General features: G+C 40.6%; 1 protein-coding gene and 2 long non-coding RNA genes across 6 annotated transcripts in view; 1 reads left to right on the top strand and 2 right to left on the bottom strand.

Moving 5' to 3' along the window:
• Positions 1-12,696, bottom strand: part of LOC138928012 (uncharacterized) — a 162,624-nt gene that overhangs the window by 13,144 nt on the left and 136,784 nt on the right. The window lies entirely within an intron of this gene.
• Positions 6,846-12,696, bottom strand: part of GABA-B-R3 (gamma-aminobutyric acid type B receptor subunit 3) — a 28,146-nt gene continuing 22,295 nt past the window's right edge. For 3 of the 4 annotated variants that reach the window (XM_070285158.1, XM_041775994.2, XM_017173421.3), the window contains exon 8: positions 12,345-12,579. In XM_070285158.1, the coding sequence (XP_070141259.1) occupies positions 12,405-12,579 (175 nt within the window). In that variant the 3' untranslated portion in view covers positions 12,345-12,404. Of the gene's footprint in view, positions 8,624-8,739; positions 9,059-10,438; positions 10,715-12,344; positions 12,580-12,696 lie in introns of those variants that run through there. The other variant, XM_070285164.1, reaches the window with a different exon arrangement.
• LOC138928317 (uncharacterized) lies at positions 9,826-10,962 on the top strand. The gene is made up of 2 exons (XR_011444829.1): positions 9,826-9,914; positions 10,414-10,962. It is a non-coding gene; the product is annotated as an uncharacterized lncRNA (long non-coding RNA).

The following is a 12,696-nucleotide window of genomic DNA, read 5'->3' as shown; positions in this document are numbered from 1 at the left end:
TTAATCATTTGGCTGCCAAGATGCCTTCGAAGTATGGAGTATTTTGGCTTGCTTTTGGCACTTTCTTGTTTTCTAAGAGGGTATTTTGGATTAGAAATTGACTTGGGCCTGGAAAATATGGTTTTTATTGAACAGATTTATAAAAGAGATCTATAAAGAACTCCATTTGGTACCTATTTCCCTGGAAACAACTGTGGTATCTTGCATTTTATTTCCTTTAACTTTAAATTTTTTTGTTTTTTGTTTTAAAAAGACTTCTGAAATACTAATAAAAGATCTTCTACCCTTCTTATTACTTCATAATCCTTGTAGAATAGCTCATGTACTTACTTAAGTAATTTTTCTCCCCAAAAGGGTATCTCAATTTTTGCAACCTTTTCCCCGCGTTTCCTACAGATTTGCTGCCATCTATAGCAATCAGTTGGCAGTCTCTCGACTTGGTCTTCCTCCCATCTGTCGCCTTGTTGCTACTTCCGTTTCCGCTTCTAGTTGGCTTTCTGTCGTATGTGTACGTGTATGTGTGTGTAAGTGTGCAGTGTGTCAACAACATTATGTTATTTCTTCGGTAAGCGTGCGTGTGTGTGTGCTCTGGCATTCCATTCGCGTAATTTCCCATGGTAACTGAACATGTGAGTGCATCCACCTCCTGCCACAGTCGGAGCACTGACTGCTTGTCCACATCCACTCCACACACTTCTCTCCTCCTGGCAGCTGTTTCCTGTCTTATCCAGTTGTCGCGACAATAACTGCTCCTCCGGCAAGGCTTTGCTCCTCCTCCTCCTCCTTGGAGCTGCATTTGTTTACAGCTCTCGCTTATAATAAATTGCAATCATGACTTGAATGGCAACTGCTCGCTCTGATTTCCCGGATTGTATCTGACAGCGGCGGGAATTTGCATGAAACAAGGCTCCCTCCCGTTGGTTTGCCCCCTTGAAAAATTTCAATCAGCCGCTCAGTCGTCTAGAAATCCGTTTTCCGCTACTCGTTTACCATTTTCCACTTTCCCATTTCCCCGACACCGTTCAGGCGTGATTCCCGTCGCCGGGAATCCCCTCGAGATAACCAATTAGAGCGCTTATGGCCTGGCACCTCTTTCAAGCCCAAAGGCACTGCAAATAAATGCCTTTTTTGTGGGGAAAAACCAGATGAGAGTGGTTGGGAATTTGTTTAAATATTTGTAGTAATTAATTTTTGGATTAAAAGGAATTATTTTAATCAGAAAAAAGAAAGTTTTAAGCAAGCTTAATAGTATTTAAAAAATATTCTAGGCTTTATTGTTGATATATATTTAAGATTTTCCCTTAAAATACCATAAAATAGAAATTAAACTATCCCCCAAAAAATCCAAGAAATATACCCATCAAAACAGAAATCATTTTCAGGAAAAGGTAAAAAATAAAGCCAAAAGAAATCCTTTTTTGGAAACCAACCTTAAGGGTTCAATAAATAATATTCAAAATATTGTTTATATTTATAATAGGTTTCCCTCTAAAATTTCCTTAAATTCGAATTAAAATATCCCTAAAAAAAATCCCATTCAAAAAATAAATGCTTTCCGGGAAAAGGTGAAAGATTAAGACAACCTTAAAGGTTATTAAAAAGTATTTAAAATATTATTAACATTAATTTAAGATTTCTTCTTAAAATTCCATTAAATTCAAATTAAAATATCTCTCAAAAAATTCCCCCCATTTTATACCCATCAAAAAAACCTTCCCTGCTTTCCTGCCAGTGCTCTCTCTCGCATCTCAATTAAAAGTGCGAATTGTCATCAGTGCGGAAAATGTTTAACGTGGGTGTTTTTATGCCTGATTAAGCAGGCGGGAATCAAGGGGGTGGTGGATTAGACCAGCGACGACATCATCCAGGACCTGTGTAGGAACATATTTTGTCATTTCCAGGCGCTGACAGCCCGACAGCAGACAGCAGCCACGTCGTAGCCCGGCAAAATAAAGAAAGAAAAGTTGAAAGAAAGGCCCCAAGCACGAGGAGGAGTAGGAGTACAAGGGAAAACTTTCTGGCCAACATTTTCGCATTTTCGGCAATGGCTTTGGCTTGCTTCTGTTGCTGTTCCTGCTCCTGCTCCTGCTCCTGACTTGTTATATGCTGCTCACTCGCCTCTTTTGAATTACAGGCACAGTGCATGGCAAGCAAATTTATTGGCAAATTGGGAGCACAGTGGTTTTCCTTTCATTTCCCTTTTTTTTCCCTCTCGCTTTTCCTGGGTTGTGTTCACCCGCACTTGAGTGTATTTTTTACAGCTTGCTTTTTGTTTATGTTGTTTTTATTGATTGAAAATAACTTAGTGCCGTTTTATGGGCCACCATCGCGGATGCTTGGAGTGGAGTTAGAGTGGAGCAGGGGGACCTGGCATAAACTCGAGCGCTTTACGCCAAAGGTAAATAAAGTGCAAGTGGAATGTGTGTGTGTGCTGTCTGCTCCTTCTCCCCCATCGTCGCCTGGGAATCCTTGTAGACCCTCGAGCATTGTTGTATATTTATGTGTATGTATTTGCCATGTATATGCATTGAAGTGCGGGGCTTTCCCCGCTGATAATCCTGAATAATTAGCGGGAATTGGCGCGTGGCTCCGCAGAGACCTTCACGGGTGCTCCTCCTTGGCTCCACTGCTGCTCCTCCTTTGCTGCTCACTTAATGCACTTTGGCATATGCGTAAATTGCCTTTTGGAGCGGGTGCTAATTAAGTGGGCTTAGTGCCCAAGGCACCCTCCCGGACTTTAATGAACCGACCGCAAAATCTCCTTCGAAACCCCGAAAAAAAAACACCATTCGAGGTGAAGCCCCAGCAGAGCCAACAATGTGTTGTGCGCCCTTTTTTCCTTTGCCTTTTTTTTTTATTATTATTTTGTGGTTGCTGTGCGTGGGCTCAACCTGTTGGACCCAGCTGGCCATTTGTCAATGCTGCCGAAAAGGACATGAGCAGTGAGTCAAAGGCAACAGGGAACAGACCTCAAGGGGGGTCCAGGGACCTCTGGTTGGAACTAAATAAATTCGAGGGGTAAATATGAGCCCAGAAAAGTACCTTTAATATATTTAAAAATACTTTTTAATAATATTTTTACTACTTTAAAGCCTTTTTATAGTTTAGTTTTAAAATTAAAAAATGTTTTTTGGTTTTAAAAGAAAATATATTCCTGAATTCTTGAATTTCAGCTTTAAGAAATTTTAAAAATATATGATATTGTCTTTAAAAAAAAAAGAATTTATATATATTCTTTTTAATATAATTGTGTTATCTTCACACCCTTAATTCCCACCACAATTTATGGCTGACAGACAAGGCAAAGCCCCCTCTAGAAATACATCCTGATATCGCCACTGACCACGTACCCATTTTTATACCCTTGCAGGGTATTATAATTTTAATCAGAAGTTTGCAACTCAGTGAAAGAGTCAAAAAGATCTGTAAATTAATTACTCTGTTAAATGTATTTCCAGTTTTAGTTTACAGCCAGGAAATCAAAGCAAAGAACGCCAGAAACGTCCAATCCACAAATTTGGATCGTATTCTGGGATCTGCTGCCGTGAGAGAGGTTTTCGTTTGCTTTTGCATTTTGTTGCATGCGCAAGAATCAGAAATGCAAAGCGTAACACGAATAAGCCGATGCGGTAGCAAAGAATTGAGAGCGAGAGCGGGAGAGCAGGGCAAATGATATTTGGATATGTGTGAGCCGCAACACATACACAAATATCCTGTGCTTTGCTCTGCGTGTGCATGTGCCAAATAACGGTGCATAAGAGAATGGGCAAATATGCGTGAAAACGGAGAGAAAGCTAACAAAAAACTAACCACGATAGAAAAAAAGCAATGCATGACTGTACTCACTCTGCATTTTGTAAATTCTTCTGTAGATCGAGATTCCATTTTAATTTTTTCCTAATTTACAAAAAAACAGCACTGGCACACCAATAACCGGCACTTATTGGCTGCGCAGCCCAAGCGCAGATTTTTTCCGGCTTTAACACGGATTTTCACGCAATTAACCTTTACCGATCCCTCCGGAGGGATAGTTTTCACGACGGGACGACGTTTTTCCGATTTTCCGAACGTTTTTCAACGTTTTTCGCCGTTTTTCCTTCGTGTTCACAGGAGCCGCGTGTTTTTCGACCGATCGAAGCAAGTGGAGAGAGCGAAATGGAGAGAGGATTGCGGAATTCAGGAGGACGGCGAAATAATCGGGAGAGCGGCGAGAGAGTCCTCCGCACTCTCTTTGAGCTTGTGGACGAAGGGCCAACGAAGGGTTAATTAATGAATGTTTATATTACCTTGTTTATAATTTATATTATATTAATTATTTAAAATCTAAAATATAGTTGTTTATATTATAGAATATAATAAAATAAATTGGAAAGGCTAACGAAGGAATGGCGTCCACTTCCAATCAGAAGTCAACTGTCTCAATTTTTACGACCCGTTTTTTTTTTACATTTTTAATTGTGGTGATGCAATTACAAACCGCAAGGGTATTCAAACTTCGGCGTGCTGAAGTTAGTTTCCTTTCTTGTTATTCATTTCGTTTGAATGGCCTCCGTCTCTGTGTACATCTCCAGCTCCGACTTGACCATATTAATTAGCTTGATTAAAATTAATATTTGCGCAACTTTTGCGACGCCACAAAATGTTGTCGTCGGTCGGCGGAAGGCAGATGGGGTCTAGAGCTTCTGATGGCGCTGATGGTGGGGAATTGGGATGCAGGAGGCCAGGACCGGGGGCCAGCAGCTGTGGCAAATATGTGCAATAAATAAACATTTCGCCGCTGTGACAGCCCTTGGCCAAGGTACTCCAACTGTAATAAAGCAAATGTAAAGACAGGCAGCCAGAGCTCCGTTTTATTGAGCGGAAGCGGAGCACGACCCGCGGCCATGGACCACAGGCCCCAGACCCTGAACCCCAGACCTCCGACCATCAACCAAAAGTGGCAACAAAGTGCGCCGGGATAAATCCTGATGCGCCAGTCTCGGAGCTGAAGGGGGCAGATGGAATATGGGAAATGCGAAATGCTTACTGGGGGAAGTGGAAGCCACTGAATGGAGCCATGAAAAATGTTGGCGTATTCATTCGTTCTGGCAACGAGTGTCGCCATCACATCTATTCCCCTCAGACAGTTCATTTTTGTGCACGAGAAAAAATTAATAAATAAAAAATTAAATTTATATAAAAAAAATTAATAAAGAAATATTTAATATATAAATAAATAAATAAATAAATAAAAAAATAAATAAATAAATAAATAAATAAAATAAAATAAAAATAAATAAATAATAAATAAATAAATTATAAATATCTCTTAAAACATTTTCTGTATACAAGTCCCTAAAATTACTTCTTATTTATAATCAATTTAAAGAAGTGTAAAACAATTTTAAATAGTACCCAAAAATATTATGTTTTCCCAAGTACCTATTATTTTTCTCAGTGCTTTTATCCCTCCCCCCAGATACATCGCTGTCGTCGCTGTTTATTTGGCCGATTCCGTTTCATGTGCTTTTTGTTTTACGAGCATAAAGATAAATTCACACGACACCCAAACTCACGAGGATTTACACACAAAACAGGGGCCAAAAGTGCAGGTCGAAGAACGAAGGACAAAGGACGAAGGAGCTCATGGTTCAGGTTAGACCGCCCGCCGTTTTTCGGTCATCCGATTTATTTATTTATTTATGGTAACAAATTGCAGCGTCAACTTAATCACCGAACTCTATTTAGTTTCGTTTTGGGTCCAGGTCCTGAGACTCCTTTGTGTGCACAAAATCCGCCGGATACGATTCAGCTTGGCCAACTCATTTCACGGCTTTGTACAAAGTCATTTCTCTTGGTACGCCTCCGACATTTGTATCTGTATCTGCAGCTGAAAGTGGAGAAGGAGATGGCGATGGCGAGTCTGGTGATGGTGGTGGTGGTGTTCCCGTTGCCCACTCAATAAAACAACTTTAATTAATTAATCATTATCCTTGGCTTGGCATTTCTGCTTAGACTTTTCTGTTTATTCAAGTTAGCCGGTCGGTTGTGGAAGGTGAGAGTGGAATTGGATTACAATGCTAAAACTTATGGCTTATAGTCTTGAGCAGCTCTCAAGTGTTGGCTTTGGCCCTAACATCTCTGGACTCCTACTACACATGATTTTGGGTTAATTAATCATACACTTTCCCCCAGCTCTAACCGTACAACTGATTCTGGTTCTGATTCGACTCCTTTTTTGGGATACTCCTTCTGCTTCTGACATTCCTTCTCCTTCTAAAGTCTAAACTTTAAGTACTTTACTTAGTATTGCTCACTGGGATACACTGTAGAGATACACCGCAGGATACAGTTTGTCCTGCGGCCTCACAACAACGAGAAAAGGAAATCAAACTAATGCAGCTACTTAGCCTAGGAAGGACTCGGGGACTCAGGGACTAGGGACTAGCGGTTTAATCACAACTTGGCGGGAGCAACTGGAACATCTACTTAGCCTACATGAGAGAGGGCTTTTGTCTCTAGGATCCAGGGTTCAATCACATGGCGGAGAGGAGGTTCTACACAGAGAGAAAGAGAGACATAAGTGACTAGGTCCTAAAACTATGTTCAAATGACCTTGATTATATCCTAGTAAAGTCCGATTTTAAAGGAGATAAAATAATAATAACTTAAACTTAATAATAACCTAATCGGAACTTGCTTAAAAATTTGTTTATGATAGAAAAAATAATAATAATAAATAGTTTATAAAATATAAATATAATATAAATAAAGAAATATAAATAAAGTTACCTTAAGAACTACTTTTTGCCAAGAAAAAATTCTTAAAAAATAAATACAACTTATAAAATAACAAATCCCAAAAGTAAACCCAATACTCTCAACAAAAAATATACGTTTTCCTAAAAAAAAACCTCTAAAATACTAAATTTGGCATCGAGAGTTTTAAGTTGTTCCTAAGATATCTTTTCAAGCGGAATACTGGCTGATTGATGTTAGTTTTTATAAAACTATTCCCATATTTAAATACAAAGACTCAACACACAAATAACTAGATGATTTGGCTCTAAGTTTCTTACTTTACTTTGTAAATTCAATTGCTACTCTTTCGGGGGTTTTTCTCTGCGTGTAATTTCTGCGTGACCAGAAAGTTGGGGTATTCATTCCTATCGTGACTTATCTAGCGATTTACCCTAATGCGTTTGATTGCTTTAAGCTGATGATTGGTCAGTTGCCCACGCGCTCTGCTGGCGGGGATTCCTCTGGGGCGGGCGGGAGATAATTGCTTGGTGTTTCGCTTCTAATTGACGAGGACTTGGACGAGGATTTTGACGTGGACATGGACTTACGAGGGCTCTCTATACCTAATCCAGGCCGTTTAGTGGCAAAGCCTCAACCTTTACTTGCTGCTCCTCCTCCTGGGAGTCCCCCAGCGACAGCCTGGACTTGGCCGCCGTCTCCATGGACTTCCAGGTGCCGCCACTGGTGGCATGCTGCAGTGAGATCCTGGGTATGGACTTGCAGCTGCCCACTATGGAGGGACTGCTCTCGATGGGACGATCCTCGGATTCGGCCAGGGCACTCAGGCTGCAGGTGGGCGGCAGGATGCGATGGGGAAAGCGCGGCGAGCCCCTAACCCGCTCCCTCAAGCTAGGCACAGGCTGCACCACCGAGGGCCGCCTATTGCTGGGCAGCTGAAAGTTCACCTTGGTCTCCAGCAGCTTTACAAACTTTCCTGGTTGCTGCTGCTGGTCCCCTGAAGCCACCGAAGCCTGCTCTCCCCCCGAAATGGTGGGAATGGGCAGGAAGTTGGGGTCCTTGGTCAGGTGATCCAGATGGGTGCCACTCTTAGTTAGCGAGCCCCGGTGAATGGGCTTCAGATGATTGCCATTCGAGTGTGTGGAGTCCAGGGGAGTCACCTCAGAGGAGCCGCTGCCCTGGATGGGTGCATTGTAGATGGCATTGCAGGAGGCGGTCTGCGAGGAGGGAATCAGGCGGGTAAACAGACCCATGTGCGACTTGAAGGCCGCCTTCAGGCCCTTCTGCTGCTGCTGATCGGCCAGGCTGGCCGTGGAGCCCTTGTTGCTGGAGGTGGTGCGCGAGAAGATGCCCCTCAGCCGGTTGATCAGGCCCGTCTTGGAGGCCTCCGTGGCCTGCTGGTGGGCCAGCCGAAGATTGATTAGATCCTGGGCGGGCAGGCAAGCCTCCTCCAGCTGTGGCTGTGAGGCAAAGGTCACCGAGCGACGCATTGGGATCTGCATGTACTCCGCCGAGGGCCAGCTGGCCCGGGGAATCACCGGTGGCAGCACAGACAACAGCAGGTTGGGCAGAATGCCCGAAATGCTGGGCGTTCGCGATTTACTTGGCAAGGGAATCTGCGTGGTGACCGTCAGCTCTGGCTTGAGATGCCCTCCGGTCAGCAGAGAGGTGGAGGATGAGGTCGTGGTGGAGGTGGCCAGTCCAGACTCCAGCAGACGCTCCAGCTTGCGTATCTCCGCATCCAAGGCCTGAATCTCCTTCTTGTAGACCCTGTTCTGCACCTCCACGCGGTACTGCAGCTCCCGGCGATCGTCCACCACGAAGCGTCGTGTATTGCACTCCATTTTCAGGCCCATGCTGTGGATCACGGGATCAATGATGTCGTCTAGGAGGGGAGAGGGAGGAGTTTAGTAGGGGATTAAGAGGGGGTTTTTAGAGGGTTTATTGATTAAGGAAGAAAAATAAGGAAATACACTTAAAAATCCCAACACCCAAACTCACTTCTTGCCCAAATGTCGTGGAGCTTGGGTATAAAGAGCAGGCACAGCGTGGCCGTAGTGCTGGTCAGGATCAGGGCTGTTATGGTGATGAAGGCCAGGGTCACACGCTCTGAAATCAGGTTGGCCAGGACAACGACAATGGCACTGGTGATGACCACACTGTAGACAGAGACCCCGATATACTGCGAGTCGTTCAGGGCGGGGATCTTGACGTGGCGTGTCTCCCAGGCCATGTAAACGCCCACCACAAGCAGGAGGCCCTTGTAGGCGTAGAGGACACTTAGCCAGGTCTGAGTGTGCTGCGAGCGACATACTTCCACCTGTGAGAGAAGAGAAAATATTGAAAATGACCCCAATTAATATTTCTGAAAAAATCAGCCTCTGAGATTATTTTAAATAATATTTCAGTAATTTTTATGTGAAAAAAATAGGAATTATGAACGGCAAACGTTTTGTTAATAAATAAAAAATAATATTTAATTTTTAGTATTTTTATTTTGAGTTTGCTTTACGGACAAACGGGCGCTGTTTGCCATTTGTTTACATTTGTTTTTCTTTTTTTAAGCGTTCCAAATTCCGCTTTTTATTTAACTAACAAAAATACACTGTATTAAATAGAGCATTCACATCGAAATCAGATTTAATTGAATAAATAATAAAGCATTTCAAATAATATATAAAAAAAAATAATTCAAACGAATCTTTGTCTCTATTTTTGTGTTGCTTTATTATTTATTATTTATTATTGCTGTGCATTTTCAATTAACACTCAATTGAAGCCAATAAATAACTGTCGCGACAATAATATTTAATTAAAACTATTTTCCACCTGAATGGCAATTTTGGTGAATAAAAATAATTATATTTAACATTTTTTAAATAAATTTTTAAATCAATTAAAAAGGTGCCAGAAGTAGGCTGTGAAATATGTTTCTTTTTATAAAAGTTTTAACCAGTATCGATATAATATCGATAGAGCACTCTAGAGTTATCGATAAGCCTGTCAATTCTAAGCTCAAGTAGGCCTTGCTGCTTTTTAGTTGACATTCGACTTTCAAGAATATTTATTTCTCATTCAGAGAGCTGACTTCGAAGTGAGAACATCTTTTATTTATTTAAATAATTTTTATTTATTTTGTGACTGCTTTTGTTTTTTATTTGCGTTTACATATCTTGGTAAAATTCTTTATTTTATTTTATTTTTTTTTTTTTTTTGTTTTCTGATTTTAACTTTAATTTATGTTTTATTTTTAATTTTCTTTAAAATCTATTTTCACCAATAATGTTATCACATCATTTTCAGAGTCTTCATTGTCTCTGTAGAAGCCTCCTTTCACTAGAAGAAGATGCCTCTTTGTAGTCATATTTGCGTTTTAAGTTATAAATTTTTAAATAAAATTGTTAATTTTTTTATTCAATTTCTTTAATTTTTAAATTAAGCCATATTTATTTTTTTATTTTTTTTTAAACCTATTTTTTGCCCATAATTTACATCATCATCATCGGAGTTATCTACTTTCACTAGAAGAAGATTCATCATCTCATTTTTAGTCAGTTTTAATTTGTAAATTTTATTTGAATGTTAATTGTTTTATTTAAATTTATTAATCTTTAAAACTTTTTTTTTCTTATTTTTTTTTTAAACCTATTCTTTACCCATAATTCACTTCATCAGATTCATAGCAGACATCTTAACTTACCTGAGGTTGATAGACCACACTGCGATCGATGGCACTTATCTCCAGCGTCAGATTGTGGAGATGCCTCTCCATGGGATCGGTGGCCACCCAGAGTGTCACCAGTAGGGCATCCACCAGGAGCAAGCCTCCGACGAGCAGTATCAGCTGAATGTCCTGCAACATCTTATCCTTGAAAACGCTACCAGTTCGGGTGAAGATTCTATGGACTCTGTAGGTCTTGGCAAACATCGAACCAAAGGCCAGAGAGAAACCAGCGGAGAGCAGATAGACGCGTGCCTGCGGTTAGGATGATAAGCGGATAAGGCGGAGGTTAAATGAGGAGCAGGACTGGGAGCGGATGCGGAAGCGGGAGAAGCCTTGTAACACGGCAAGTGTCATGTCAGGCAGGCCCAAGGAAAACAAGGCTGGCCTGGCAAACAAGGAAAACAAGTCATCAATGGACCTCAATCCAGGCGAAGCTGTGCGTGTGTGTATGTTGTGCGTTTCAAATTTATGCAAATAAAGGAATATCACAAAATTGTAAATTTCCGTGTCATGTGTTTGCATTTTCCGGCGTCCCCCTTGCTTTGCCTCTGGCAAGGACCGAGGGCCTCCTCAACAATAACAAAAAAACAAACTGGAAACAAGGAAAAGCGGAACAGGAACTGGTACAGAAACAACAGCGACCAGCAAATTTCCCAAGAGTGGCGTTTAAGGCCGTTGGTGGGAGGTGCCAGAGCAGGAGCAGGAGTGGGAGGGACAGGAACATCAGCAGATCTGGATGGAAAGCTCGTCAAACTCTCAACTTGGCTTCTAGCTTAAAAAGCAACAGCAGCAGCAACAGCAGCAGCATCAAGATTTGCAGCCAAAAAACCTTTGGCTATTTATAGAACCCAGTTCAGAGGCAGTAGAGCTTGGCAAGAGGAGCAAACACTGTTACAACAAAAATATATATATGTTTTTATTTTGAATAAAATAAAGCTATTTACCTAAATGAAATATTAAACAGTTCTTTAAGCCTTTTTAAAAATATTATTTAGCTTATAATAATCTTTAGCTTGGCTTGTTTTTGTTTTACTTTGATTTGTAGAATAAAATTAAACCAAATATGGAAAATATCCCTTTAAAAAATTTATATATTTTCGGTTTTCTTGAAAGGAATTATGATTTTATTTAGTGAATTAGTTATTTTCGACCCTATAAACCATATATATTCTTGATCAGCATAAACAGTCAAATCTTTCTGGCCTTGTCCGGAGAAAAAACATATTTTTGCAATTTTTTCAAAATTTTACAAGGGGTTACATCATTAAAATTCTCAAAAATTGCAAAAAATTTTGATTTTTTAGAATTCAAAATACAGTTTGCAGTTTTGTTAACCTACAAAAAACTAGCATAGAAAAGCTTTCTGAATTGAATTTGATGCTTTTTTGGCTAAGTTATGCAGTTTTTAAACTTATATTTCTCGAATAAATTATTATAAAATAAGAAAAAATAAAAATCGATTCAAAGAATGCAAATATTTCAGGCCAAAAAGCTAGTGATTGTCAAGAGTAATATTTATTCCTATTAAATCCTAATAAATTATAATTAAAAATGTGCCTCATAAAAATATATATCAATAAATTAAGATTTATCCATCAAATTTATATCGATAAATTTCAAGTCTGATCTTTTCTTACATTTTCCAATTCATATTTTATTAAAAGAAAGCAAATCCCCACAAACAATACAATTTAAGGACCCCTAAGCCCTACCCTAAGCCTCTTTCAAGCCAAAAACAATAATGTTTTTCTTGCGGTGCATAAATAAAGCAAACACATGAGAACCAACGCGACTCGAAAGTTGCCAGCCAGAAACTGAAAGTTATATTTGATGAGGACTTCCCACACACACACACACACATGCATGCTTGCTTACACACCAGAAACCCGTCAAAGTCAAACAAAGGAGGCGGACCAGAAGCAGGAGCAGGAGCAGGATGAGGCTAAGGAGCTTCGCTTCGCTTCACCGGATAACTCACCGTGCAGACCGTGGCGAAGGAGTCCTCCGCCGAGGGCAGCGTCGAGTGGTCCAAACCCAGCAGGATGACGGTGGCGTACACAAAGATGCAGCCCACTGCGGTGATGTTGCTCAGCTTGGGGCTGGAAAGTTTAATTGCTCTGTGGAGTGAGAGACGGGAGAAGGTCATGAGAACGAGAACCTATACTCCTCCTCCTCCTGTTTTTTTTTTTTTGTATTTTTTCCATGCAGAGAAAGTGCAAAGTAATCCTTATATA

The sequence above is a fragment of the Drosophila kikkawai genome, chromosome 2L (assembly GCF_030179895.1).
Source record: "Drosophila kikkawai strain 14028-0561.14 chromosome 2L, DkikHiC1v2, whole genome shotgun sequence".
In the NCBI taxonomy this organism is placed as follows: Eukaryota; Metazoa; Arthropoda; class Insecta; order Diptera; family Drosophilidae; genus Drosophila; species Drosophila kikkawai.
This window is presented reverse-complemented; position numbering and strand designations above follow the sequence as displayed.